The 25342-nt window shown below is 56.7% G+C and overlaps 1 protein-coding gene across 1 annotated transcript; it reads right to left on the bottom strand.

Annotated features, from left to right (window-relative positions):
* Positions 1 to 12696: 12696 nt before the first annotated feature.
* Positions 12697 to 14433, bottom strand: LOC117002900 (brain-specific homeobox/POU domain protein 3). Its single transcript, XM_033072438.1, has 2 exons — positions 14252 to 14433; positions 12697 to 13709 (listed from the first exon to the last, which is right to left on the bottom strand). Exons 1-2 carry the CDS (start codon positions 14369 to 14371, stop codon positions 12801 to 12803), a joined length of 1029 nt encoding a protein of 342 aa, XP_032928329.1. The 5' UTR covers positions 14372 to 14433; the 3' UTR covers positions 12697 to 12800.
* Positions 14434 to 25342: the final 10909 nt, after the last annotated feature.

Genomic DNA, 25342 nt, shown 5'->3' with positions numbered 1-25342 from the left:
TTTACAGAAATATAGAGTCCCACATTCCTACCTCAAAACTTCCTGTTTTAATGATGTCAATTAATCCATTCTGATTAGCAGTGTTGTGATTCCTGGACTTCCTGGAAGTTCTGTTTCCCTCCTTCCTTTGGGTGTTTCACATCCTGGGAAGAGCAGGTTGTGGACGTGGCTTGGGCAGCCTGTGGAGATGCAAAGATGTCACCTCAAGGACTTTGGTGATGCTCCTCAATCCCAGAATCCCAGAATCCCTGGAAAAGGCCTCCAGGGGCATCGAGTCCAGGCTGTGCCCCAGCCCAGAGCACTGAGTGCCACATCCAGACCTTCCCTGGACACCTCCAGGGATAGGGACTCCACCACTTCCCTGGCAATGTTCTTCCTCAAGGTCCCAAAAGTCCCTACAGAGCAATTTCAATCCCCACACACTGCTGGGATCCCCTAATCCAGACCTGCCTGAGCACCAGGAGCTGCTGGTCTTGGGGATTCCCTTCACAAAGTCACTTTTTCCCTCTTGCTCCTGACAACGAACAGTTTGGAGCATGTCCTGCTGCTCAGTGTAACAGCTCTGGCACAGGAGCTGCAGGCACAGGGGAGGAGCTGCTCCATGGCGGGAGATCTGGAAGAGTTCAATTCCTTGGCCACGGGATCAGCCATGAGCTGCTGTGGCCACTCAGCACCCACAGATCCGTGCTCAGATCTGCTGCCCAGGCTGGGTTTTGGAGAGAGCTGAGGGTGGGGTTGGGACAGGACTGCAGCCTTTCCCTGAGTCCTTCCAAATCCTGGAAAGGGATTCCCCGCTGCAGGGAGGCTGGATAGAATCATGGAATGATGGAATGCTTGGGTTGGGATATTAAAGCTCACCCTGTGTCACCTCTGCCATGGCAGGGACACCTCCCACTGTCCCAGGCTGCCCCAAGTGCCATCCTGGCCTTGGACCCTTCCGGGGCCAGCCACAGCTTCTCTGGGAATTCTATCCCAGCCCCTCCTCACCCTCCCAGGGAAGAATTCCCTCCTATCTCCTATTCCTCACCTGGCAGATGCATTTTCCCCTGGGCTAGAGTGAAGAAAGTTTATTTGGGGAGTGCCAGCTGGGCTACGGAGCCTCCTGAGCAGCAGCTGCCACTGGAATACCCACCTGGATTACCCAGCAGGCTGAAACCTGTGCCTGAGCTGATCCCAGCTGGCTGCTGGAGCCACCTGGCTGTGGTGGAGACAGAGGTGTCCCTGTGCACGCAGGGGATTGGCACCAGGACCCTTCCAACCCAAACCAGCCCGGGATTCTCTGCTAATAAAAACGTGCAGGTCTCAGTTTGGGAGAGAGCTCTTGAGAGAGCTCCTGTTTCAGGTGGGGGCTGGGAGAGTCTTGGGTCTGGTTTTGAGTGAGTCAAAGCCTGTGTTGGCTGAAAATATTCTGTGAGAATGTTCCCACTGAAGTCCCAGCAGGAAAAACCCAGTGCTGTGCCTGGTGAGCTCTGCCTGGCAGGGCTGGCACTTCCCCAGCAGTGTCTCAGGCTGAAATGTCCCGTCAGCTACTCCTTGGAGCATTCCCAGCTCCTCTTCAGCACATTCCTCTGCCCACATGGATCTCAGTGACACAGAAAATGGTCTGTGAGTGTCACCATCCCCTGCTGCCCTCTTGGAACCCTGGAAACTGAAAATTTCGGACTTTGTGTGCTGACAGGCGCTGACCCCCAGGAGAACACTGCACTTGACCTGAGGCTGTGGAGAAGGTTTCCAAAACTGAGTGATAGAACTGGGGCTGTGGGTGTGTAGTTTGAGTAGAAGTGTGTAATGCCACTTGGAAAACTTGGAATTTGGAGTCTTGGGATATAGCAATACATAGAAAGTAAGATGGAGATTTTAGGGCGGAGGTTTGTCCTTCTTCTTCACCTTCTTCTTCATGGGTCTTTTGTGGGATTTTTCATTGGATTTTTTTATGATTGGATAGAAAATTGCAGGCCATGGGTGATTAGTTATTGGGTTAAAAGTAAAAATAATTTAGGTGTTATTTCTTAATTGGACAGTTGGCCCTTAAAAGGCCCTGTAGAGAGGGAGATACATCTCCATTTTTAATCTGTTAGTTTAGTTTGAAGTGCCGCAGAACTCACAGTGTGTGGGACTGTAATAAAAATAAGAATTAATAAACACCTGAGTCCCAAAAAGAAATTCTGTCTCAAGCATTTAATCCCAGCCCTGGCAAAAATAAGATTAAAAAACACAAACTGCCACTTCTCGGGGAATCCCAGAACTGCTGGGATTGGAGGAACCTTCAACACCACCAGGTCCAACCATTCCCCAGTGCCACCAGTGCCCCATGTCCCCAAGAGCTACATCCCCTGGCTTTGGGATCCCTCCAGGAGGGTGATTCCACCCTGCCCAGTTTGTGTCCAGGCTGCAGGATGCCCTCCCTGCCCCTCTGCCCGTTCAAACACACACTGAAGTGTTTTGTGCTTTGTGTTTTCTGTGTGCATTGACTTTGAAATTCACTTCCCACAAACATTTGTCCTCAAAATCCAATCTTTCCAACAGCTGAAGAAAGCAACATAAAAGAGCTAGGGCATTTATAATTGAAAGGGAAAGTCCTTGGCTCTGCTGAGCCTCCCTCCAGAGGTGCCAATTAGAGCCTGCTGGATGTGGTGGAGGCTCCTCCACCCTCCCGGACAGGAGAGCTGCAGGTATTCACTGTGCTGGGTCAACATTGCACCTCCAAGCAGGAATTCCACAGCTCCAGCTCCCCTGTCCTGCAGCCAGACAGGCCCCACAACTTTTACAAACTCAAAGGCTGGATGAAAGTATCAAACACCAAGACTGTTTGCAGGAATATCAACCAAACCAAAAAGGGGAAAAAAAACAAAAAACCTAAACCCCCAAAAACCCAATTGTACCGAAACCATGGCTGGGCACAGAAAGCTCCAGATTTTGTAGCTTCCAGACAAAGTCAGCAGCAACCGTCAGAATGTGTGTTTCAAGTCTGACCTTCTGCTTTTATCTATATTTTAAACCCCACACAAGGTATACAAGGCGAATGTTGCTGTTACAGTCAGAAAAGCCTAAATAATGGATGAAGAACAGAGGCTGCAAAGGGAGGTGGGAGGGGGGGAAGGAAAAAAAGAAAAGACAGGAAAAGAAAAAAGGAGGAAGAGATAAGCTGGAGGAAAAAGGAAAAAAGAAAAAGGCAAGAGAGAAAGAAAGTCAAAAAGGAGAAGGGGCTGAGCTGAGGCTGGGAGTGGGAATGGGATCCCTTCCATGGGGGTAGGAACTGGAGCAGCTGCAATTTGCTGCTCTCAACCCAACTCAAGATCAGGTAGCTCCTGCTCTGCTCTGCCCATGATCCAAGCTCTTCCTGAATCCAAAATCCTCACGGGAAGGAGCCAGGAGAGGTCTGGGCTGGATGTGGTGAGAGGAGAAGGTGCTGGGCAGGGCTGGGCTGTCCTTGGAGCTGCCAGGACATTGCCAGGGCTGGATCCTGCAACAGGGGGAGAGGATGAGGTTTATCCACAGGAGGTCTCTGCAGGGAAACACTCATTGGATGCTTTCTGATTTCCATCATTTGTCCTGGAGGCAGCGCTGGGATTTGGCAGCAGGGCTGGGAGCACCAGGGCCAGGTAACACCCAGGACAGCCCAGAGCAGAACTGAGACCTCTGAAAGGCAGAATCCCACCGAGTTCAGTATTTGGAGAGGCCCTTCCTTCCTTCCTTCCTTCCTTCCTTCCTTCCTTCCTTCCTTCCTTCCTTCCTTCCTTCCTTCCTTCCTTCCTTCCTTCCTTCCTTCCTTCCTTCCTTCCTTCCTTCCTTCCTTCCTTCCTTCCTTCCTTCCTTCCTTCCTTCCTTCCTTCCTTCCTTCCTTCCATCCCTCCATCCCTCCATCCCTCCATCCCTCCTTCCCAGCCCCCATCCCTCCTTCCCAGCCCCCATCCCTCCCTCCCAGCCCCACAAGGAGCCGGCTCCAGGCTCAGGCAGGGCTTGGGAGCCTTGGGCAGCAGAACGGAGCCATCAGGGCTTGGCGTGGAGGCAAACTGCATTTCATTCCCTGCGAGCTGCATTTCACTCCTGCCAAGTGCAAGTCACTCCTCCACTGCTCCCTCCTGCCCTGAGTGCATTCCCAGTCCCAGCTTTTAACTGGAGTGTGCTGGGAGCAGGACAGAGCTCCTGGCCAGCCCAGACTCCCTCTCCTCCCCACATCCACCTCTGGGGAGCAGGTTTCTGTGGGATCCTCTCTGCTGGAGATCCAGTGTCCAAGGGGCTGCCCAGCCGCCAACCCCTGTGTGTGACAGAGCCAGAAAAAGGCCAGAGGTTTCCTTTCCAGCAGTGTCCCTCGTAGGGTGACCTCCCCTCTGTCCCTCTCACAGCCCCTGGTGCCAGGGTGGTTTCACTGCATCACCCCCTCTCCTTTCACAAAATTCATAAAACCCCACCATAATTTGGGTTAGAAGGGACCTTCAAGCCCATCTCATTCCAGCTGGAACTGGGGGGCACCTTCCTCTAAACCAGGCTGCTCCAAGCCCCCTCCAACCTGGCCTTGGATATTTCCAGGGATCCAGGGGCAGCCAGAACTGCTCTGGGCACCTGTGAAGGTCCTCAGTGCCCTCACAGGGAAAAAAATTTATATAAATCTAATAATTTGATATAAATCTAATCCTAAATCTGATCCTTCCTTGTACCCAACCACTGTCTAAAGCCTGGATCACCACTAGGATGACCCTGGCTGTGCTCCCAGGGCTGGTTATTCCCAGAAACTTTGGTGTTGGGGTGCTCAGCTGTGTCAGAGACTTGTACCAGGAACAACCAGAAGTGGGGAATGTGGGGCTGGGGGCACAGCTGTGGGACAGGGACAGGGACAGGGACAGGGACAGGGACAGCAGCTCCATGGGCAATTCCATCCCATGCCCTGAGTCTCCTGCAGATGTTCCCACCTGCACTGAGCTCACCTCATCTCACAGTGTGGACCCAAACGTTTCCCAGTCAATGTTTTCCTGGCAGCAGAAGGAGAAAGGGAATGGCAAGGTTGGTAGAAAATGTCAGGGTGGAAGTTGGAAGGTCCTGGGTGCAGCAGCCAGGGGAGGGAGGTGTGCCCTCATTCATTCACACACAGCCAGGTCAAGGTGATCCATCAGGAGGGAGTGGTGGGAGAGTGGGAAGAGGGGGAGATTCAGGAAAGGCTTCCAAACTTGCCAGAGCTCTGCCAGTCACTCCTCTGAGAAGGCTTCAAACAGAACCCAGTTTTTACTTCTGAGTCCCTGCAGCCAGCCCAGGACAAGCAGTGCAGGAGGGGCTGGCTCCTGCTTCACTAACAATAGGAGAGGACCCAAAGCCCTCTGTGCCCTACAGCTGGGTCACCAGGACACCTCAGGGAGGTCCCAGCACCAGGGGATGGCAGATGTGGGAGCTGCTCCTCCACTCCTTCACCCAAGGCTCCAAGCCATGACATATCTGGAGAATTGTGAGAGCCACAAACTGAAAGAGGTTTCTTCAGAGCTGGGTTAGATTTAATGATGTTAGAGGTCTTTTCCAACCTAAATGAGGATGAAAAGAGTGACCTGGGCTGTTAGCAGGTGAATCCAGTGATCCTGCCCCGGGCTCTCTGCAGGCTCAGGCTCTGCAGAACCTGATTTGGAGTCACAGAGCACGGAATTGTTTGGGGTGGGAAGGAGCCTCAAGCTCATCTCCAACCCCCGCCCTGGGCAGGGAACCTTCCACCAGCCCCAGGATCCTTGGAAAACACCTCCCTTGGAATTTTCCTGCTGGAAACACGAAGCTGAGCCCTTGGATTGATCTCCACACTCCTGTGGCTCCAATAATCGCAGGCCATGGCAGAGGCCACAGCTCCTGAGCTCTAATTGAACCTTTGCTCTCAGAGAGGCCCGAGGAGCAACACCCTACAGAAGGAGCTTTCGGGTTCCCTTAATTTAACCAAAATATCCTGCAGCCCACTTAACAGCACATTATGAAATTTGTTCATGAATAATTAACTCTGAACTGCCATTGACATCACGAAGCATGTGGCTGGCTCAGGCAGTGCCTTCCAGCAGCCAGTGGCTCACAGGGGGATGCAGAGCAGAAATCAGCACTTCCCCAGCAAGAGCAGGGCTCGGTGCAGCTGCTGCTGGGCAGGGCAGGCAGCTGCTCCCCCGACACGAGGCTAGGAGAACAGGGTGGCCAAAGCCCAGAGCGGGTTGGCTTTGGGGTGGCAGGAGGTCAGGGAGCTTGGCCAGGGTTGTACATCACAGCAGAGCTGAGTCTGAGGGGGTTGTGATGGGAGAGCAGCTCCTGCTGGAAGGAAAAGCAGCTTTTTTCGGCATTTCAGTCACGGGCAACTCCTTGTGCTGGGAGGGGAGGCTTGGAGGTCCACGCCAGAGCCTGGGCTGCTGCTCCTTCCCTGCTCACAGAACCTCCAATTTCGGCAGTGCCAGCCCTGCCTGCAGTGATTTTCTCGCCCTCCAGGTGTCTGAGAACAAAACTTGACCCAGGGGGCTCGAAGTTTCCCAAGGGAAAGCTGCTCTTCAGGAGCCGGTGTCAGCTTTGCATCCCTCTGCCGGAGCTGGGCTGCCCCAGGAGCCGCGGGGAATCCCAGCTCGGCCGCCAGCCCCTGGGGACACGTCCCTGTCTGCCCACCTGCCTCCACACCCGAGGGGACACAGCTCCGGGGGGACGAGCCCTGAATTAGTCACGGCCAGGGGGGTGACCCCGGCTGCTGCTGGCCACACTGCGCAGCTGTCGGCGGCTGGGAACAGCTGTGGAGCAGAAGATTCCCATGGTTTTGGCTGCAGAGCGAATCCAGAACCGATCCACCCCCCACTCCCCTCCTTAAACTGTGTTTTTGATAAAGACATCCAGGCTGCACGCTCGGAAAGCTCGCTTAGATCTAAACTAAAGAGCGCAGCCAGGGTGGGGAAAAAAATCCATGCGAGAAGCCGGAGGAAGCCAGAATTGTATGTGCTGGGCGAGGAGAGAGCCGGGGAGTGCAGCGGGGCAGAGCCGGGCACGGCCACCCGGGAGGGGCCACCAGGAGTCACCAGGAGCCGCCAGCCCGTGCCAGGAGCCGCCAGCCCGTGCCAGGGAGGTTCCGGCGGCTCGGGGCTCCCGGGGGAGCGGGATCGGTCCCGGTTCGTCTGCCCGAGGATCAGCCCTGGTTCTTTTACCAGGGCTCGGTCCCAGTTCATTTACAGGGGGCTCGGTCCCGGTTCCTCTGCCCGGGGATCAGTCCTGGTTCATTCGCCCAGGGCTCGCTCTCGGTTCCACCTGGTTCCAGCTGCCAGGTTTGTCCCGTGGAATGTCCTGCTCCGTTTCCCAATCTCTCTCCCAAGGTTTTTCCCTGATTCCCCTCACCCTGCCTGTCCTCCCCGCTGCTCAGGCCCATGGATCCTCTCATTATGGTTCTGCTCCTTTTCTTCCTGCGGTGGAGCAGAGCCCACCCCAAGCATCTTTAAAAATACATTGCACTGCACTAAAACACATGGAATAATAGAAGAAAGTCCAGAGTGGGCACACCCTGCACCTGCCCAGATTTCAAAGGGATCCTTTAAAGAACCCAGAGCAATTTCGCTGTTCCTGACCCAGAGACGGGACGTGCCAGTGACCCCTGACACGGGCTGCTTGTACCCCTCAGTCTGGGGCTCTCTGGGATGAGCCTGTTGCTGTCACTGGGATCGATTGCTGGATTCCCCAAATCCCCAAAATCTCCCTGTGAGCACCCTGAGCTCCATGGGTGGACACTGATGCTCCCCAGACAGGTTGGATTTTCCTGCCCTTGTTTCCCAGTAGGGAAATCGGCCCCTTGGCCATGGAATTTCACAGGACACATGGGGCAGGTGACACCTTTGGCTGTCACTTCTCTGCTTGGGAAACACGATGGGAATGTGCCTGGGAAACAAAGTGGAGTGATGGGGACCTGGAGCAGCCTTACAGCCTAAAGAATGCCCCATCCTAAATGATCCTAAAAGATAAAAGAGGGGCAGAGCTCCTCCAGTGATTTCTTCAAACACATCTGCGTCTACCTGTACCAGACCCCACCTTTTTTGTTTTTGCATAACTTTAAACACATCCCTGCACATTTTAGTGGTGGTGGCAAGGCCACACTGGCCTGGACCACATCTCTGTCACTTCTGAGCACAAGGGGTTTAGATGCCCAAATTCTTGGAGAGTCTTGGCTTTTAGAGCAGGAAGAAGCAACACAAAAGGAAAACAGCTTGGAGCAAAAACGGGATTGCAAGAGAGATCCTGGCTACAGCAGTAGCAGCTGGGAGAGCTCCAGGAACTGGTGTCTGACAGCTCCAGCAGGCCAGGACTGCTGGGCAGCTTTCCCTGGGGAGCATTTGCAGCACCAGGGGTGGGATTCAGCTGTCACATCCCCATTTATTGGTGTCTCCACCTGAGCTGCTCATTCAGAACCATCACAGTAATGAAGTAATGTAATGAAGGTGCCTCGAAGCCCTGAGCCAGGGGTTGAGATCAGAGGTTGATGTTAGAGCTGAGCTGCAGCAGAGGCTCCTTGGGCCCTCTCCAGTGACCCTCACTGGAGCCCAGAGGCCTCCACACATCCGTGCATCCCTGCTCTGGAGGTCCCCAGAGCATCCTCATGAATCTCTGGTGGATTGCTGGTGTTGATGTCTGAGTTCTCAGGGGAAGGGATAAACCTGGCCCTTCAATCCCATCAGCCTGGAGGCAGCTGAGGAATGGAGTCCTCAAAGGTGGCTGAAGCTGAACTCCTCCTGAAGGAGCTCTGGGCCAGCCCAGAGCTGGATCAGCAGGAGATGTAAAGGTGGAACTGCTGCTGAGGCAAAAGAGCTGAAAAATCTTGCTCATATATCAAACCTCAGATGAAAACCCAGGGTGAGAGAGGAGTGTCCATTCCAGGAATATTCCCTTCCTCTAATGCTGCTTGGGGTCTGTGTCAGGCTCAGGGGTGTTCTTTGTGCCCCAGGAACAGGGAGCGGCCATGACACTCCCGTGTGTGTCTGTTTTCCTCCCCTCACCTGCTCTCCTCACCCTGGGCTTATCCCACCTCACCCTGTGACAGGTGTTCTGCAGAGAGCCTGGATTTGCAGGAATTCGGGTCCTTTTGGGCCCTGGTGCAGGGGGAGAGCCCCTCAGGAGAGCAGGAGCTGGGCACAGAACCTGAGACGCCGGACTATGACTGGGACCTGCTCCCAGAGTGTGCCAGAGCTGCACCAGGAAGGAGCAGCAGCTTCTCCCAGGAGCGGCAGCTTGGGGACAGGGGGTGGGGGAAGCACGAGGGGCTCTTCACCTCCTGTCAGGCTTTTCCCTGAGGATCCTGGAACATCACACTGGCCTGGGCGTACTGGGAGCTGCTGGAACAGCAGCAAAGAGAGGAGGATGAACAGGAGCAGGAGCAGAGAGAGGAGGATGAGCAGGAACAGAGAGAGGAGGATGAGCAGGAGGATGAGCAGGAGCAGGAGGAGGAACAGGAACCGAGGTACGAACAGGAGCAGAAACAGGAGTAGGAACTGAAGCAGGGACAGGAGTTGGAGCAGGAGCAGGAGCAGAAACGAGTAAGAATTATAGCAGAAACAAGAAAAGGAGCAGGAGCAGAAACACAAGTAGGAGAAGGGACAGGAGCAGGGACAGGAGCAGGGACTGGAGCAGGGACTGGAGCAGGGACAGGAGCAGGGCCAGGGACAGCAGCAGGGACAGCAGAGGATCGATCCCCGGGCCCGCTCCTGCCCAGCTCCCGGCTGTGATGAACTCTCCAGGCCTCAGCACTGCTCCCAGTGTCCCTGCCCGCCCCTCCCGCCTCCATCCCCGCTGCTCTGGCCCGCAGCTGCCCCATCCTTGGCTCGGATCCCCCCTTACCTGGCGGCCGCGGGGGCCGGGGGGGTCCCCGGGAGGCCCCGCTCGGGTTCCCCAGCGCTGCGCTTTGCATTTGTGCCTGGGCAATACCCAGCCGGCGTTTTATGAGCGCACCTGATAAATATTGCATCGGCCGTGAACCCGGCGAAGCGGGGGCACCACGGCACCGGCCCCGGCACCGGGCACGGGCCGGGAGGGGCTGGGGGAGCCCCGGGAGCCGCGGCAGGGGGGGCCGGAGCCCCGCTAATGCTGTGCGGAGCCGGTGCGGGCCCCCCCGGGCAGCACTCAGCATCCCACCTCATTAAACTTTCATCGGCAGCGCTCGGCCAAGGTCTATTTATGAAAATGCGCTTTTCGCCGCATGGAGAAAACAGGCACGGAGCTCAGGAACAAAGGGATGGGCTTGGGGAAGAGCCCAGGAGGGAAGGGAGAGGTGCGGGACGGGCTGCGGGAGCCCCGCGCTGCGGGCACGGCTCTCTCGGCACGGCGGAGCTGGCCCCGCTCGCCCGGCTGGAGCCGCTCCTCCCCCAGCTGTTCCTCCGCCGCAATTTCTTCTCTTTTCCGTTTTTTTTTTTTGTTTGTTTGTTTGTTTGTTATTTTTTGTTTGCTTGTTTTCCTTACTTCTTCGTGGAGTTTTAGGGGTTTATTTGTTTGCATTTTTTTTGTTTGGTTTGTTTTATGTTTTTTGTTCGTTGTTTGGTTTTATTTTATTTGACTTCCTTTCATTAGTTCACTTTCATTCATTTCACTTCCTTTGGTTTTATTCCACGTTATCGTATTTTATTTCACTTGGCCGTGTTTTATTTCACTTGACTATGTTTTATTTCACTTCATTTTATTTAATTTCATTTTATTCTACTTTATTTTTTCTTGTTTTACTTTGGTTTTCCCCTGTGAATGCCGCAGGGTCTTGCCTGTCGGACTCCAACACCACGACGCGCATTTGATTAATTTTTTTTTTCCCCGAATAAGTTACAAAACAGAACAAAACAACAAGAAAAACCATCCATAAACAAAAACACAAACAAACAAAAAACCCTTCAACCGAAACCAAAACAAAACCACCCCAAACAAACAAAACCAACAAAAATCTCTCGTTTTCAGCCCGTTTCTCCGGGACGGGGCGAACCCCCAGGTTCTGGTCCCCCAGGACAGAGAGGACCCTCCGGATTTCCCCGAGACTTTGGAGTTTGGGGAGTTTTGGGTGCCGGGAGAGGGGGAGCGACCCTTGGGGACCCCGCAGACGGGGCACGGGGTGACAGGGACACCTGGGGGTGCTGACAGGGGGTACCTGGGGATGACAGAGACACCTGTGGGTGTCACCCTGCGGCATCTGAGAGCTGTCCCGTCGGTTAGGGGGGTGACAGAGGGTACTTGGGAGTGATGACAGGGGTACCTGAGGGTGTCGCCCGGCGGTCGGGAGGATGACAGGGGTAGCCGAGTGTGCGGGCTCGGGGGGTTCCTGTTCATGGGCGCTCCCGGGTGCTGCGGGCAGCGCCACAACGGCCCCCGGGCTGCGGGGAAGGACCAAAACCCCCCGCGATAGCCGGAGGGGAGCCAGACCCGGGTAAAACCTCCGTGATGGCCGGAGGAGAGCCAGACCCGGGTAAAACCCCCGCGACGACCGGAGAGGAGCCAGACCCGGGCCAGCCCCGGTCCAGCGCGTGGGCACGGGCGGCTCTGCCTGCCCGGGCCGCTCGGGTCTGTCCCTTCCTTCCCCGAGGGGCTGGAGGAGCTGCCCGGGAGTCCCGGGAAAAGCTCCCCGAGTCAGGGGAAGTAAGTGCAGGAGGCAGGAGGTTGAGGTAAAACGTGCATGATTTATTTGAAATGCTGCAGCGTACACAGACACCAAAATTTCATTCAGCACACACACAGCGGAACGAAATCTCCTTTAATTCAAAAAATAAAATTTAAAAAAAAAAAAGAAAGGGAAAATCAAAGGAAAGGAGGCAAATTTCTCTATTAAATACGCAAAGGAAAGGGGGGAAAATAAGAGTTTTCTTGCCTTCCAAAGTGCAGAGTTCTCTATGCGCAGAGCAGCCGCCCCGAGGCCGGGCCCGGCTCCGTCCCCGCGGGCTCGGGGGCCTCTCCCGCCGCTCCGCCGAGCCCCAAGGACGTGATTGTCGAAGCGTAGGATTTTATACAGTGAGAACCAGACGGAAATCGAACGGTTTGAGTGAAACCAACGCAAAATAAATCTCCATTTCCCCGAAAAACCGCGACTCCAGGGACGGGCTAATATTTTTTTTTCTTTTTAAAATATTTTTTCTTTTTTTTTTTAATGCTTTTAATTTTTTTTTTCAATTTAGCCGATGAGGTAGAAACAGAAATGGTACTGCAAAAACGCGATGGGTTTGGGGCGGGCAGGGGAGAGAACAAAACCATGCAGGTGCGTGTGTGTGCGTGGGTGTGCGGGGAGCCTGGCGGCGGGGAGCACCCCGGCCTTACAGCTGGCTTCCAGCTCGTTTCCTTTCTCATTTCTTTTCCTTTTTTTTTTTTTTCTTTTTTTTGTTAATTTTTTTTTAAAGAAGAGGAGGGGACACAGAGGAGCGAGCGGCGCCACGGTCCCCAAGCCAGGAGGGGCCGTGACAAAAACGCAGCGAGCTCTTGCTGCTGCTGCCCCGACTGCGGGCACCCCCAAACTTCCCCCTTGGCCTTTTCGTTTTGTCTTTTTCCTTTTTCTCCATCTTTTTTTTATTTTCCTTTTTTTTTTTTTCTATTTTCTCCAGTTTTATCTACAAAAGCAGTCTGTACCAGTCAGAACAGCGGGGTGAAGAGCAGGCACCAAACTGTTCACTTTGCTTTGGGCGCGTTTCCCTTTACTTTAAGGTTTATTTTTTCCTTTTTTTTTTTTTTTTTCCCTGTTTGTTTTTTCACCCAATTTTTTTAACCCAAAAAAAAAAAAGGAAAAAAAAGCCGAGAACCCCGAGCCCTGTTTGGGAAGGGCCGGGAGGGCAGCAGACCCCCCCGGCACCGCGGCCTCCCCAGCCCCTTCCTCAGTAGGTGGCAGAAAATTTCATCCTTTTCTGCTTCTGTCTCTGATTGCAAAACCAGACCCGCACCACGTTCTTCTTCAAGTCTAACTTCTCGGCGATGGCGGCGATTTTCTCGGACGAGGGCCGGGGCTGGACGGCGAAATAGGCCTCGAGCGAGCGCTTCTCGGGGGCGGCGATGGACGTGCGCTTGCGCTTCTTGTCCCCCCCCGTGTAGATCTCGGGCTTGGCCATCTTCTCCCTCTGAGCCCTCTCCGCCTCCTCCAGCCACGCTTCCAGAATGGGCTTGAGGGCCACCATGTTATTGTGGGACAAGGTGAGCGACTCGAACCTGCAGATGGTGCTTTGGCTCAGGCAGCCCACCCCCGGGATCTTCAGGTTGGCCAGCGCCGAGCCCACGTCGGCCTGGGTGACCCCCAGCTTGATCCTGCGCTGCTTGAAGCGCTCGGCGAAGGACTCGAGCTCCCGCGGGTCCGTCTCGGTCTCGGGGCCGGAGATGACGGTGTGGGAGGCGAGGCCGTGGGGGTGGGACACGTTCATGGGCTGCGGGTGGTGGTGGCCCATGTGGCCGATGGGCGGCATGTGCGAGTGCGGGTGCGAAGGCGTGGAGCCCACGTCGGGGCCCGGCACCCCCGCGAGCGGCAGCGCCGAGTTCAGGTGCTCCAGCAGCTCTCCGTCCAAGCCCTGCGAGCCCTGGTGGTGGTGGTGGTGCGGGTGGTGCGTGCTCAGCACGGACGGGTGGTGCAGGTGCACGGAGGACGAGGTAGGAGTGCAGGACACGCTGCTCATGGTGTGGTAGGTGGCGTCCGGCTTGAAGGGATGCGTTTTCTGCGACACGATATCCACGGCGGCCAGAGCCTCGGCCCCCCGCAGCAGCGTCTCGTCAAAGCCCGCAAAGATGTTCCCCTGGATCTGCACGGCGGGGAGAAAAGCGGGAGCGGAGAAAAAACCGGGAGAGGATTAAAGGGAAGCGGAGGAGATCCCACTCTGCCCCGCCGGCACTGCCGGGAACAGGTAACAACGCGAACCGAGCGCTCCCCGAAGGAAAACATCAGACCCCGAGCGCTCTCCCCGCAATCGGGCACCCACTCTGCCCTCCGGGGCCACCTCCCCAAAACAGAGGCAGGGACAGAGGCCGGAGCCGTCGAGGGTCCCGCAGCCCCAGCGCTCCCACAGAGCTCGGCTGAAGATCCCCGAGCGGGACCGACCCCGCATCCCCCGGCTGTCCCACACCCCCTTCCCCCGGGAACAGCCCCCCGGCTGTCCCACACCCCCTTCCCCTGGGAACAGCCCCCCGGCTGTCCCACACCCCCTTCCCCCGGGATCAGCTCCCCGGGGGCCCGGAGGAGGCAGGGAGGGAAGGACGAACCTCCCCAACCCAAACAAAACCCGGACCCAAAGGGAAAGCAGAGTAAGTCGGGGTCGGAACGTCCCAAAGCCGAGCCGGGGCTCACCTGGGGAGCGGGCAGGCAGGCTCTGCGGATGGCTTCGGAGCTGCTGTGCAGGTGCGGGTACTTGGGCTCGTGCAGGATGGGGTGCATGCTGAACGCCTGCTTGCTGTTCATGGACATCATGGTGGGAGCGGAGCGGAGCGGGGCCGGCCGGGGCAGGGCAGGGCAGGGCGCTCCGGGCACCCGGCTCGGGGGCGCGGTATTGTCTGGCTCCGCCGCCCGGCATCAATGGCATTATAGCCCGGCCCCCCCGCCCGCCGCCCACCGGGAGGGGCCGGGGATGTCCCTCCCACCGCCCGCCCCCGGGCAGTGAGCTCACCCCCCCTCAAACCAGGGCTCAGCCCCCCCCGCTGCAGGTGGTACCCCCTCCCCAAATCGGCCTCTTCTTGCTCGAGTTGGAACCACCCCCCTCCCCCCAAAAACAGAGCTCCCCAGCTGTCGGTGAGCCCCCCCAAGCCGGGGCTCAACCCCTCATCTCCTCCTCTCCCCGGCTCTGCTCATCCCGCAGGTGCGCTCCTCTCCCTGTCACCTCCTCCCTGTCACCTCCTCCCTGTCACCTCCTCCCTGTCACCCCCTCCCTGTCCCACCCCTCTCCCTGTCACCCCTCTCCCTGTCACCCCTGATCGGGTGGGGTCAGGGGGCATCCCTCCCGTCCAGCCCCGGCCGCCCCCTGCCCACGGCTCCGGGGGGATTTGGGGAGCAAAACAACCCGAACCCCCGGGCTGAAGAGGAGCTGTCCCCCTTCTCCCTTTGAAGGGAAGAGCCCTGGGTCAAAAGTCATAAAAACAGAGGAATCGAGAAAAGTTCGACCAACTTTTTATTTTTTTTTGCTCTGCTTCAGTGAACCTCCCTGGCTCGTTCCCCAAATCCTCCCTTGCAGAGTCCCGTGAGCCTCTCCATGCTCCCCTCTCCCTCTCAGGGCTGCCCTGCACTCACCCATCCCTGTGGATTTCCCCACAGCCCGTGGTTTCCTCTCCCTCCCTGCCTGGCACCAAGGCCAGCTCCTGCCATCACTGCAGTTTGGTTGGGCTGCTGGATCAGGGGCGCGCGGGGAGTTGCAGCTCCCCAGATGCTCTCCAAAGGTGCACGAGGAGTGTGAGAGCAGCCCAGAGCCTGAGCCTCTGCGTCCCTTCTCCTGGGGATCCTCCCAGCTATCTTGGGACAGACACGGTCAGCAAGTGTCTCAGGGAAAGGAAAATCCTGCCCTGACCCCATGACCTGATCCCCACCTTACCTGAGAGGCTGAACCATGCCCCAGATCATAGGATGGGCTGGGCTGGGAGGCCCCTCAAAGATCACCCAGCCCAGCCCCTGCCATGGGCAGGGACACCAGGGAACCTCCACAGACATTCCCTTGGTGCTGGACCTGCCCAGGCTGGACGAGACCCAGTGACAGGAGAATGAAAGGCACAATCACTGTGTGTGGTGATACCCAGACTCAGGCACAGTCACCACTGCAGTCCCCAAAACCAGCCCCGTGCTGAGGGGGAGGAAGAGTCCCCAAGGCTGCATCCTGACCAGGGAAATCCTCCTGGGGAACAAACTGCCCCAGCACCAAGGGGCTGCCGGGAGGGCCCCTGTCCCTGCTGTCCCCTGAGCCCTTCCTGACCCCTGGTGGTCCCACGCGTGCCAGGGACACCAGACCCCACCAGGATGCTCCGACTCCCCGGAGGCGAGTGCAGGCAGAGCTCAGAGCCCTTCCCTTCTGCTGCCAGCACAGCTCTGAGTCACGCTCTGCACTCTACTCCTGGAGAGCTGCAGGATCCGGGCATGGCCAGAGCACAGGGGAGGCTGGAAGGCTCCACCGAAACTTTCAGAATTCCTTAGAAAGGGAATTGTCCTTTCCAGGTGCTCTGTGGTGGGATCTCTCCCCTCCATGGTTTGTTCATTCTCCCTTGGCTCTGGGAGTTTTTGTCTCAGCTCCTTTTGCTGGGCTCTTCTTGGCTGCCCCTCTACCCCCCTTTTCCTCATTCTCTGAATTTCAGCAGCTATGGGAAGGTTGGACGGAGCAGTTCAGCTCCTGGCCCTGGATTTCACTCTCCCCAAGGAAGCAAACCTGTGCCAAGCTGCATTTTGCTGCTGCTCACGGAGGAAAATTGGATCAGATGGAGTAAACAGCATTCCCTCCTTCCCACTCCTGTGTGTGCCAGCAGACTTCCCCAAACCACCGAGCCTTTGCTCTTTTCCTGTCGCACCCTGAGCGTCCTGCCCTGAACTTTGTCCTGACAATGAACTTTTTGAGCAAGGGACACTCAGGGAGGATCCCCAAAAACACCTCTGGGCATCCTGAAACACAGGGACACCGCAGGGACATCCAAAACACCCTCCCAGCCCCATCCCATGGATGAGCTCATCCTCCAGCATCTCCAACACGGATCTGTGGGCTGGTCCCAGAGGGGAAGATGGCAGTGCCCTCCACATCAAATCTCTGGATTGAGCCATGAGTTTCCTGGGAAAAACAAGGAAAACTCTCCTGTCTTTGTGCAAAGATGTGGAAGCACCAAACAGGGAGGAGCTTCTACGGCAGTGATAATCACAAACATCTCAAGCACTTCCTCTGTCATTGCTTTAGCCCTGGGCAACTTGGAATATCGGCACTTCCAAGGAGAGGGATGCAGGGGACTGCCAGTGCCTTTGTGGAGCGGGATGGAACAGCTCTGCAATGCTCCTTGGAGCCTTTTCACGTCTGTTCCAGCTTTCCTCCCTAACCTGGAATAGTCCAGAGCCACCTCTCCCACCCCTTCACACCAGCAAGGAAATGCTTCACTGGAATCAGAATTAAAAAGGGGAAAGGCAGGATCCTCCCTATTAAAACAAACCCAAACAAAAGCACTGAACAAAGACCTTCATGGTGTAAGGAAAACAAATTCCTTCCAGGGTGATTCCAGCTTCCAGGCTAAGAGCTGGCACCCCAACCTGCTCAGTGGCTGAGATAAATCCCTGTGCAGAAACGAAGAGCCAGGGGTCTCCTCACATCGTGTGCTGTGGTTCTGTGCCATGGGGTGGCAAATGATCCAACAGGGCAAGGGTGTTGTGGGAATCATGACCCCTCTATCCAGTGCCCAGCTCCTCATTCCCTCTGGAAAATCAATCCTGGGCTTTCTGAGGATACCCCATCATTTCCCTGCCTGTAACCCCAAGCCCTGGCTCTCCTGGTGCCCGAGTTTCCATCACAGAGGCTGCAGCCTGCGCAGGGAGCCCTGCCTGCCATGTGCTCCCTGCCTCAGGCACTCGCCTGCAGACTCCAGCTGTTTTTATTACCTAAGTGGGTTTGATTGCTCCTTCATTTGTGCCTGAGCAGAGCCCTTGGCACCCTCGTGGGCTTTAATGGGGTCTGCGTGTTCTCGCTCCCAATTAGACCCACGGCAGTGATTAACAGCTCCCAGCACCTCCAGCACGGAGGAGAGGGGATGAGGCTTTCCAGGGCTCCAGGAGAGGATCCTGCCAAGGGGACAGGGCTTTGTGCATCCAGAGCAGACAGCTGGGCTGGCTGGAATGCCACTGTCCCCAGGTGACCACTGCCACTGTCCCCAGGTGACCACTGCCACTTCCTTCTCGTCAGGGGAGGGTCGACTCAGCCATCCCAGCCTCACACAGACAGGTTTGCAGCAGTGGGGGCCACGTGGGGGTCACCCCAAAGTGGAGGGAGGGACATTAGGGACAGCTCCCCACCTGTCCTGGCTGTTGGGGCTGCTCCTGGAAAATGTCATGTGGGGTGATGGAGAGATCAGGACAAAAAGCAAGAACCACTTGGTCCTTCTCTCCCTTTTCCTTGTGCTCCTGTCCAGGGCCTGAGGAAGTGGAAGTAGCCAAAACCAGCAAATTTCTGGTGCATTTGGAATTTTCAGCCCCAAGTCCTGACTCCAGGAGCCATCCTAGCCTCTGGCAGCTGCTGTGCTGAGATCATCCCAGCTCCAATGAGCACATCCCAAATCCCATCCCATCCCATCCCATCCCATCCCATCCCATCCCATCCCATCCCATTGATCCCATCCCATTGGTCCCATCCCATCCCACCCCATATCTTATCCCAAATCCCACCCCATATCTCATCCCAAATCCCATCCCTTCCCATGGATCCCACAGCCATCTGTGGGAACCCCAGGGAGGAGCCATCCATCGGAATTAAGACGTTGGGAGATTCTCCTCGGAATTGACATTTTCTGCCAGAAATTGCTTCTGTCAGGAAATGTGTGAGTGGTGCTGCCTGCCAGGGTCCGTGTACTGGGACTGGGGATGGTTGGAGTGCAGAAGTGGAATGGAAAATCCAGGCCCAAGAGCTTTTAAACTCAACTAAAGTCTGGCTCACTCCTGAGACAGCCCTGTGGCATTGGGAAGAACATTCCTCCCACACTGAATTAAACTTGGTGTGGGGTAGACAACAGGACCTCAGGCTGGAGTGACACCTCAGGTAGCAGGTGGAAGACTCAACAGAATCCAAAATCTCTGTTGGAATTAGGAACAGATATCACAGAACTGTGGGTTCGTTGAGGTGAGAAAAATCCTCTCGGATCCTTGAGTCCTCCACTGAGTGTGTCCCCAAGTGCCACACGGCTCCTGATCCCCTGCAGCCATGGTGCCAAGGCGTGGTTTGAAAAATCTCACCCTCAAAATGCCTGTTCCTGGAGGAAAAGGCAGGAAAACTCCTGGTGAGGGTGAGATCCTGCCCAGCCAGCAGAGCAGTGTTTAATGCAGGTGTAAGAGGAAGACAATCCATGCTGGCCAATAGATCCAGCTTGTAAAAATCCTCGTTAAAATTCCACTGAGCCTAATGGGGAAAGATGGCTTTTAATTAAAAAGTGCAACCCTTCAGCCAACTTTTCTGGGAGATTGCTGTGACCCCAGGAGATGCCAACCAGCAATGGACTCAAGTCCTTCCGGAGGGAGGGATCCTTCCCTGCCTTTGTCAGCTGGAACATCGCTGCTGCTTTTAAATGGGCAACTTCACAGCTTTCCTGAGTGTGGTTTCTTCCATTAGGAAATGGGAATCTTCTAACAGCTCACCCAGGCAGCAGAATTCCTGCACTCCATCTCCTGCATTAGGAACCCAGAGTCCACAGAGCGGGAGAGAGAGTGAGAGGGAGAAAAGAAAATCCAGATGGGGCAAAGCGTAGCTCGACTTTTTTAATGCTAAATTATTTACAGTAAGTAAAATCGTGTGTGTCAATTGTGAAAAGAGTCCAATTTGTTTGATTTACATTGCAGGGGGGTGCCCTGGGGTAGGGGGTGTTTAACTATCTCCTCTAATGTAATTGCCTGTGGCAGCCCGGTAAATATTTGATGGGCTGCCTGAGCGAGGGAAGGAGCTGGGGCTGCTGCTCCTCAGCCCTCGCTGGGTATCAGATGCAGCTGCAGCCAGGCACTACCTGAGCCCTTCCCATGGTGTAACCAGGCTACCTTCAACCTCCTTTCAGCCTGGGAACATGCACTTCCTGCTGGAAAATCAGTTTGTGGGTTTGGTTTATAGAAGAGGCCCAAATTTCTCTGTGGGTGCCTCACAGGGAGGGTTTTCCTCAGCTTTTCAGCTGGTTTGGTTCTTGGCAAGGGTGTTTCCATGGCTTGAAGGTGCTGGATGCCAGCCCCAGCTCGCAGGGATTGTCCCTCAGTCATGGCAGGGCCAGACCTTGGCTGAGGATGGGGAGGGGGATGTGGATGGACAGGACTGGGATGGGCACAGAGGGGTTCCAGCAGCAGAGGTGTCTGCAAAAATTTCATAGTCCCAGCTCCTGCAGCCTTGCACGGTTTTTACCATTTTCAGTGTTTCAAGCAGAGCCAGGGGAGGTTCACGTTGGACAGCAGCAGGAATTTCTCCATGGAAAATGTGGCCAGGCCTTGGCAGGGCTGCCCAGGGAGGTTTGGGGTGCCCATCCCTGGAGGTGTCACCTGGACATGGCACTCACCAAGCTGGGGACAAGTTGGGGACTGGGCATACCTGGAACTCGATGGTGCTGGAGGAATTTCCAACCACAGGGATCTTGGGATTCCATGTGATGATGGGCACACTCGGGGAATGGCCCCTATGAGCTGGGGACAAGGTCCTGTTGCTCACACAGAGCTGGGACAGAGCCCCTGCTCCCCCTGGGCAGCGCTGGAATCCATGGGAATTCCTGGAGGGAAGGAAATGTCACATCCCCCACCTGGGACGGTAAATATTTAACAAGGGGAACACCCCCTGCCTTGCTGCCTGCCCTCCTCATCCATATCCTGCAGCTCCCCCAGCCCTGCAGGAGACACAGGGAAGAGGGAATTCACTGAGGGGCTTTGCCCTCTGAAGAGGTTTGGAGCTCCAGATTTGGGGACGGGAAGTCAGTGATCCACGAGATCCCTTCCAAACCAGCTCATGCATGGATTCTCCGGTTTGGAAGGGATGCATGGAGGCCTCCATCCCAATTCCCTGTGTGGAAAAACTCCTGCAGTGGAGTTTGAGCCTGTCCAAGGATGGAAACACCAATGGCTCCCAGGCAGTGAGCAGGGAGAGACCGCCCATGGTCTTCATCTACAAAGACAACCAAAAATTGGGTGGGGATGCTGCACCCACCTGGTCTGGCATGGAAACCCCTTGGAACTGTGGTGGAAGGAGCTGGGCTCGGATAGCACCAGCAACCAGGGAGGGAGGGACAAGTGGGACCCACCCCAAGCTCCACCAAGGCCCCTGTGAGCCCACTGGGGTTTCTCTGGGATTTTTTGGGGGATGATATCTGTGGTGGGAGGTAGGAGCAGTGGGGATGGGAGGGAGGCGAGGAGCAGGATGAGAAGCCTGCTGGGGACCTGGGCTGCAGGGGGAGATTTGACACGGAAATCCGAGTGGGTGCCAGCTGCTGCTGCCAGGACACTTCCTCTGGTTGTCCATGAGCCTGCTCCAGCTCTTACAGAAACCAGCCCTATTAATATCCCAGCTCTTCCTCTCGGCCCATTACTCTCCTGATGGCCCAAATTTCCAGTTAGCTCTTCTCCAAATTTAAATGATGGCTTCCCCCTGCCTCCTCCACCTCCTCCTTTCCGAGATATGACGTCTCTGCTGACCCACATTGCGCTGCCGTGCCTGGCGCCGGGGCCATTAGATCCCTGTGCTGGGCTAGGGCTGGCTGACAGCCAGTCCCGACCTCACGGGTAACCACGGCCGCTCACGGCAGAGGGGAGCTCCAGCCCTGCCAGCAGCCCGGAGGGATGGCACAGCCCCGGAGGGATGGCACAGCCCGGAGGGATAGCACAGCTCGGAGGGATGACACAGCCTGGGAGGGATGGCACAGCCTGGAGGGATGGCACAGCCTGGGAGGGATGGCACAGCCTGGAGGGATGGCACAGCCTGGGAGGGATGGCACAGCCTGGAGGGATGGCACAGCCTGGGAGGGATGGCAGAGCTCGGAGGGATGGCACAGCCTGGAGGGATGGCACAGCCCGGAGGGACGGGGCTGCACGGAGCCTCCTCCCAGCCAGGGGTGTGCCCAGGGAACAGAGGAGAGGGAGATGTCCAGGGATGAGCGGCTGGGAGGGACCTTGGGAAGGGTCCTCCCTGTCCTGCCTGCTCTGAAGAACTGCCACGAGCTGGGATTGGAATCCCGTGGGTTGGTGTGGGATGGGGACACCATTGGATGGTGTGATTGGGACACCATGGAATGCTGAGGGATTGGAATCCCATTTAATGCTGTGGTCTCAGGACACCATGGAATGTTGTAGGATTGGGACACCATGGAACAATAGTGGGATATCATGGATTGCTGTGGGATTGGGGTATCAAGGACTGCTGTGGGATTGCTTTTCCTCTGACCCATCTTGCAGCCCCTGTGAGTCCTGAAACACTGAGGAGTCCTGGAGGCACCAGTCCTGAGGATGCTGGGTGGGACCAGCTCTGTGACACTGGGAGGGACAAGCCCTGAGGACGCTGTGACCAGCGCTGTGACTCATGTGTCACTTTGTGTGTGCCCATCCAAGCTTGACGTGCTCTTCTGAGCAGTTCCTCTTGTTTCTGGAGGCCCCCAAGCTCCATCTCAAAAGCCCAGAGGAAAATTTTCAGTTCTGGTTTTGTGAAGAACCTGAGTTCACACCTGAGTCAGTGCAGAGGTAAAAATCCCATCGGTCTGTGGAAGAGAAATCCATGAGCAGCTGGAGAGAAGCCTTGCAAAGAGGGGTAGGAAAGAGGAGAACATCCCCTGTGCTGGGCTCTGCCAGAGGCAGCCCCTCCCCAAAACCTTCCTGGGACTCATCTCTGGCTCTTCTCATGCTCCAGGCTCAGGAATTGCCTCCTGCAGCCTTTGGTCCACCTGGAGCTGATGGTTCCAGACCGAAATGAGAGAGGGAGAGGAAGGGAGGAGAGGTCCCTTGCCTTCCTCCAGCCTTGCCCATCACCATTGTCACCTCGACCTCGTGGTAATCCCAGCTCTCAGGACCCCACCCAGGTCCTCCTTGAGGGGAATCCCAGCACCCCAAACACCTCCTGCCACCAGCCCAGCTCATCCCACCACTGACCTGGGCAAAGGGAAGGCCCAGACAGGCAGGAGAGGCCCAAAATCCCAAAGCGCAGCTGTGCCATCAGCTTCTCCCAAAGCAGTCATGTTGGGCTGAGGGATGAGCTTTTGGTTGGGTGATCCCAAACCTCGCTGCCACAGCACCTCCAGGACACCTGGTGCCACCATCCCAGCCCCTTCCAAAGGGATCCAGCAGCTCCAGGGCACAGACAGGCAGAGTATCTCCTCCTCCAAAGGAGGCTCCTGCTGCTCCTCGGCTCATTCAAAAAGGAGCTCCCTGGAAATGAATGCAGGGAGGGGTTCCAGCAAGAGGAAGAAGGTGAAGGAAAGAATAAGAAAGAAATGTTCAGGAAATGAAGAGAAAAGAAAGAACAGGAAGAAAACGAGGAGAGAAAGTGAGGAAAAATAAGGAAGGAAAGAGAGAGTCTTGGTTTTCTGAGTTAGAAGCAAAATTATCTTGATTTCCATTTGAATAATTCATGTTTGCCACGGGCCATGTATTCCTGAGCTTGGGTGTCAAGTGTTTATTGAATATATCTCTTGACAGGGCACTTGTGTGATATTCAGCCATTGCCAGAGTATGAAAAAAACATACACAACAAATGGAAAAAGAGGGGGGGAAAAGGAAACGCCAGGATGACGGCTTCCTCCGCCTCAGTTTGAGAATAATTGGCCCAAATGAAGCCCCTTTCCTAATAAATCCCCCCTAACCCCTCCCTCCATGGGGACCAGCACGGGGGGCTGGGATATTGTCCCCACCCCAGAGGGAGAAGTGCTGGGACCATCTTCAAGGATGAGCTGGACCCTTTGTCACCTCCTCAACTGGGAGATGTGATCCTGGAGACTCAGAGGGGAATATTTGCACCTTGGAGAGAATCCCAGCCGTGGTGGGAGCCAGGTGGCTCAGGAGTGGCTCCTGGGTGATGTGGAGCTCACATCCAGGGGGCTGTGGCTCCACCAGGCTGTGGGAAAAGCTGGGAAAAGAGAATCTCCTCTCCTGGGGGAAGCAGCGGGGAGCAGGGAGCTGGAGCCTTCCCAGGGGTATCCGTGGGATCAGGAGGAATGGGGAGTCCCTCCATCCAAAACTGGCCATGAACCCAGTGCAGGACAGAGAGAGGCCCTGGGGGAAAATCTGCATCCAGGGCACTGAGAGGGGTGAGATGTGCCCTGTCCTGGGCACTGCAATTCCCATTCTTTGGAGGATCCAGGGAAAAGCTCTCACTTCCTACCCCAGCTCTCACCAGACCCTTCTCTGGTGCAGCCCTTGAGGGCAGGGCTGGAAGGGACTTTGGTGGCCACGTCAATCCCAAACCCCTCCCCGAGGCAGGAGCATCCCCGAGGGGACACGGGGACTGCAGCTGGGAGCGGGGACCTGCTGTGCCAGGCTGGGTAGCCCCTGTGGGACACTCGGGGCTTCCCCCCGTGCTGGCTCAACTCGGGCAGAGGGCCTGGAGGGACGGGCAGTGCCCAGCTGAGCCCTCGGCTGGGATGGGGAACTGGGCATAGTGATGCTTCACCTGGTCGCTCCAGAATCCAGATGCGTCCAGGTGTGTGGGCAGTGCGAGGGATCCCCTGGGGTACCTGAGGTGCATTCCCAGCCCCACCTGCATCCTCGGTGACAGGAGTGCAGCGCCACGGCCACCCACATGTCCCACATGTGCCCCCAGCTCCTGCACCCTCAGGGCTCGGAGATCCCCGGGACTGAGGAGGGAGCAGCTCTGGGGGGACACAGACAGTTCTGGGGGTCTGTTCACTTACAAAGTGTTCTCTGACGGGGAACAGGGAACCCATCACACCAAAACCCATCCCCGGGGCCCCAAACCCCGCAGCAGAGCTGGGACCGGGCAGGAGGAGGGGGCAGAGCAGCCGGGTTGGCAGCGGGGGGAGCGACAGCGGTACCGGGGGAGCGACAGCGGTACCGGGGAACAACAGCGGTACCGGGGAACCGACAGTGGTACCGGGTGAGGAACAGCGGTACCGGGGGAGGAACAGCGGTACCGGGGGAGGAACAGCGGTACCGGGGAACCGACAGCGGTACCGGGGAGTCGGGGCGAGGAGAAACGAACCTGGATCGACCTGCACAGCCCTGCAGAGCCCTGGATCCCTCTGGAGAACCCAGGATCTCCCTGCAGAGCCCTGGAACCGCCCTGTAGAGCCCTGGATCTCCCTGTAGAACCCGGGATCCCTCTGTAGAACCCTGGATCCTCCTGGAACCCCCCTACATCCCCCTGGCGAACCTCAGACCCCCATGCAGAATCCCGGATCCCCCTGCAGAGCCCCGGGTCCCTCTGTAGAATCCGGATCCCCCCGTAGAACCCCGGATCCCTCTGCAGCGGCACCCAGCCAGCAGCCAGGGCCATGTGGGGAGCGCGGGGCAGGGGGAGCAGCCAGACAGGGAGCCGGGGCCGCACCCCGCGCTCCCCCAGCACCCAGCTCGCAGCTGGTGCAGCAGCAGGGAGCCCTGCCTGGCCATATGCTCTGCGTGCTGCTTCCATTACCCCGGCAGGAGCCCCCGAGGGGCCCGCGGGGGGAGCGGGGCCGCGCCGGGGCTGCCAAAAACCCGAGCACGGTGGAAAAGATGAAACCAGAGCGGCTTCGCTCCGGGTGGGACAGCCCCGGTGCTGCCACA

This window comes from Catharus ustulatus, chromosome 14, assembly GCF_009819885.2.
Source record: "Catharus ustulatus isolate bCatUst1 chromosome 14, bCatUst1.pri.v2, whole genome shotgun sequence".
In the NCBI taxonomy this organism is placed as follows: Eukaryota; Metazoa; Chordata; class Aves; order Passeriformes; family Turdidae; genus Catharus; species Catharus ustulatus.
Note: the sequence above shows the minus strand (reverse complement) of the source record. Positions and strands in the feature narration are given on the sequence as shown.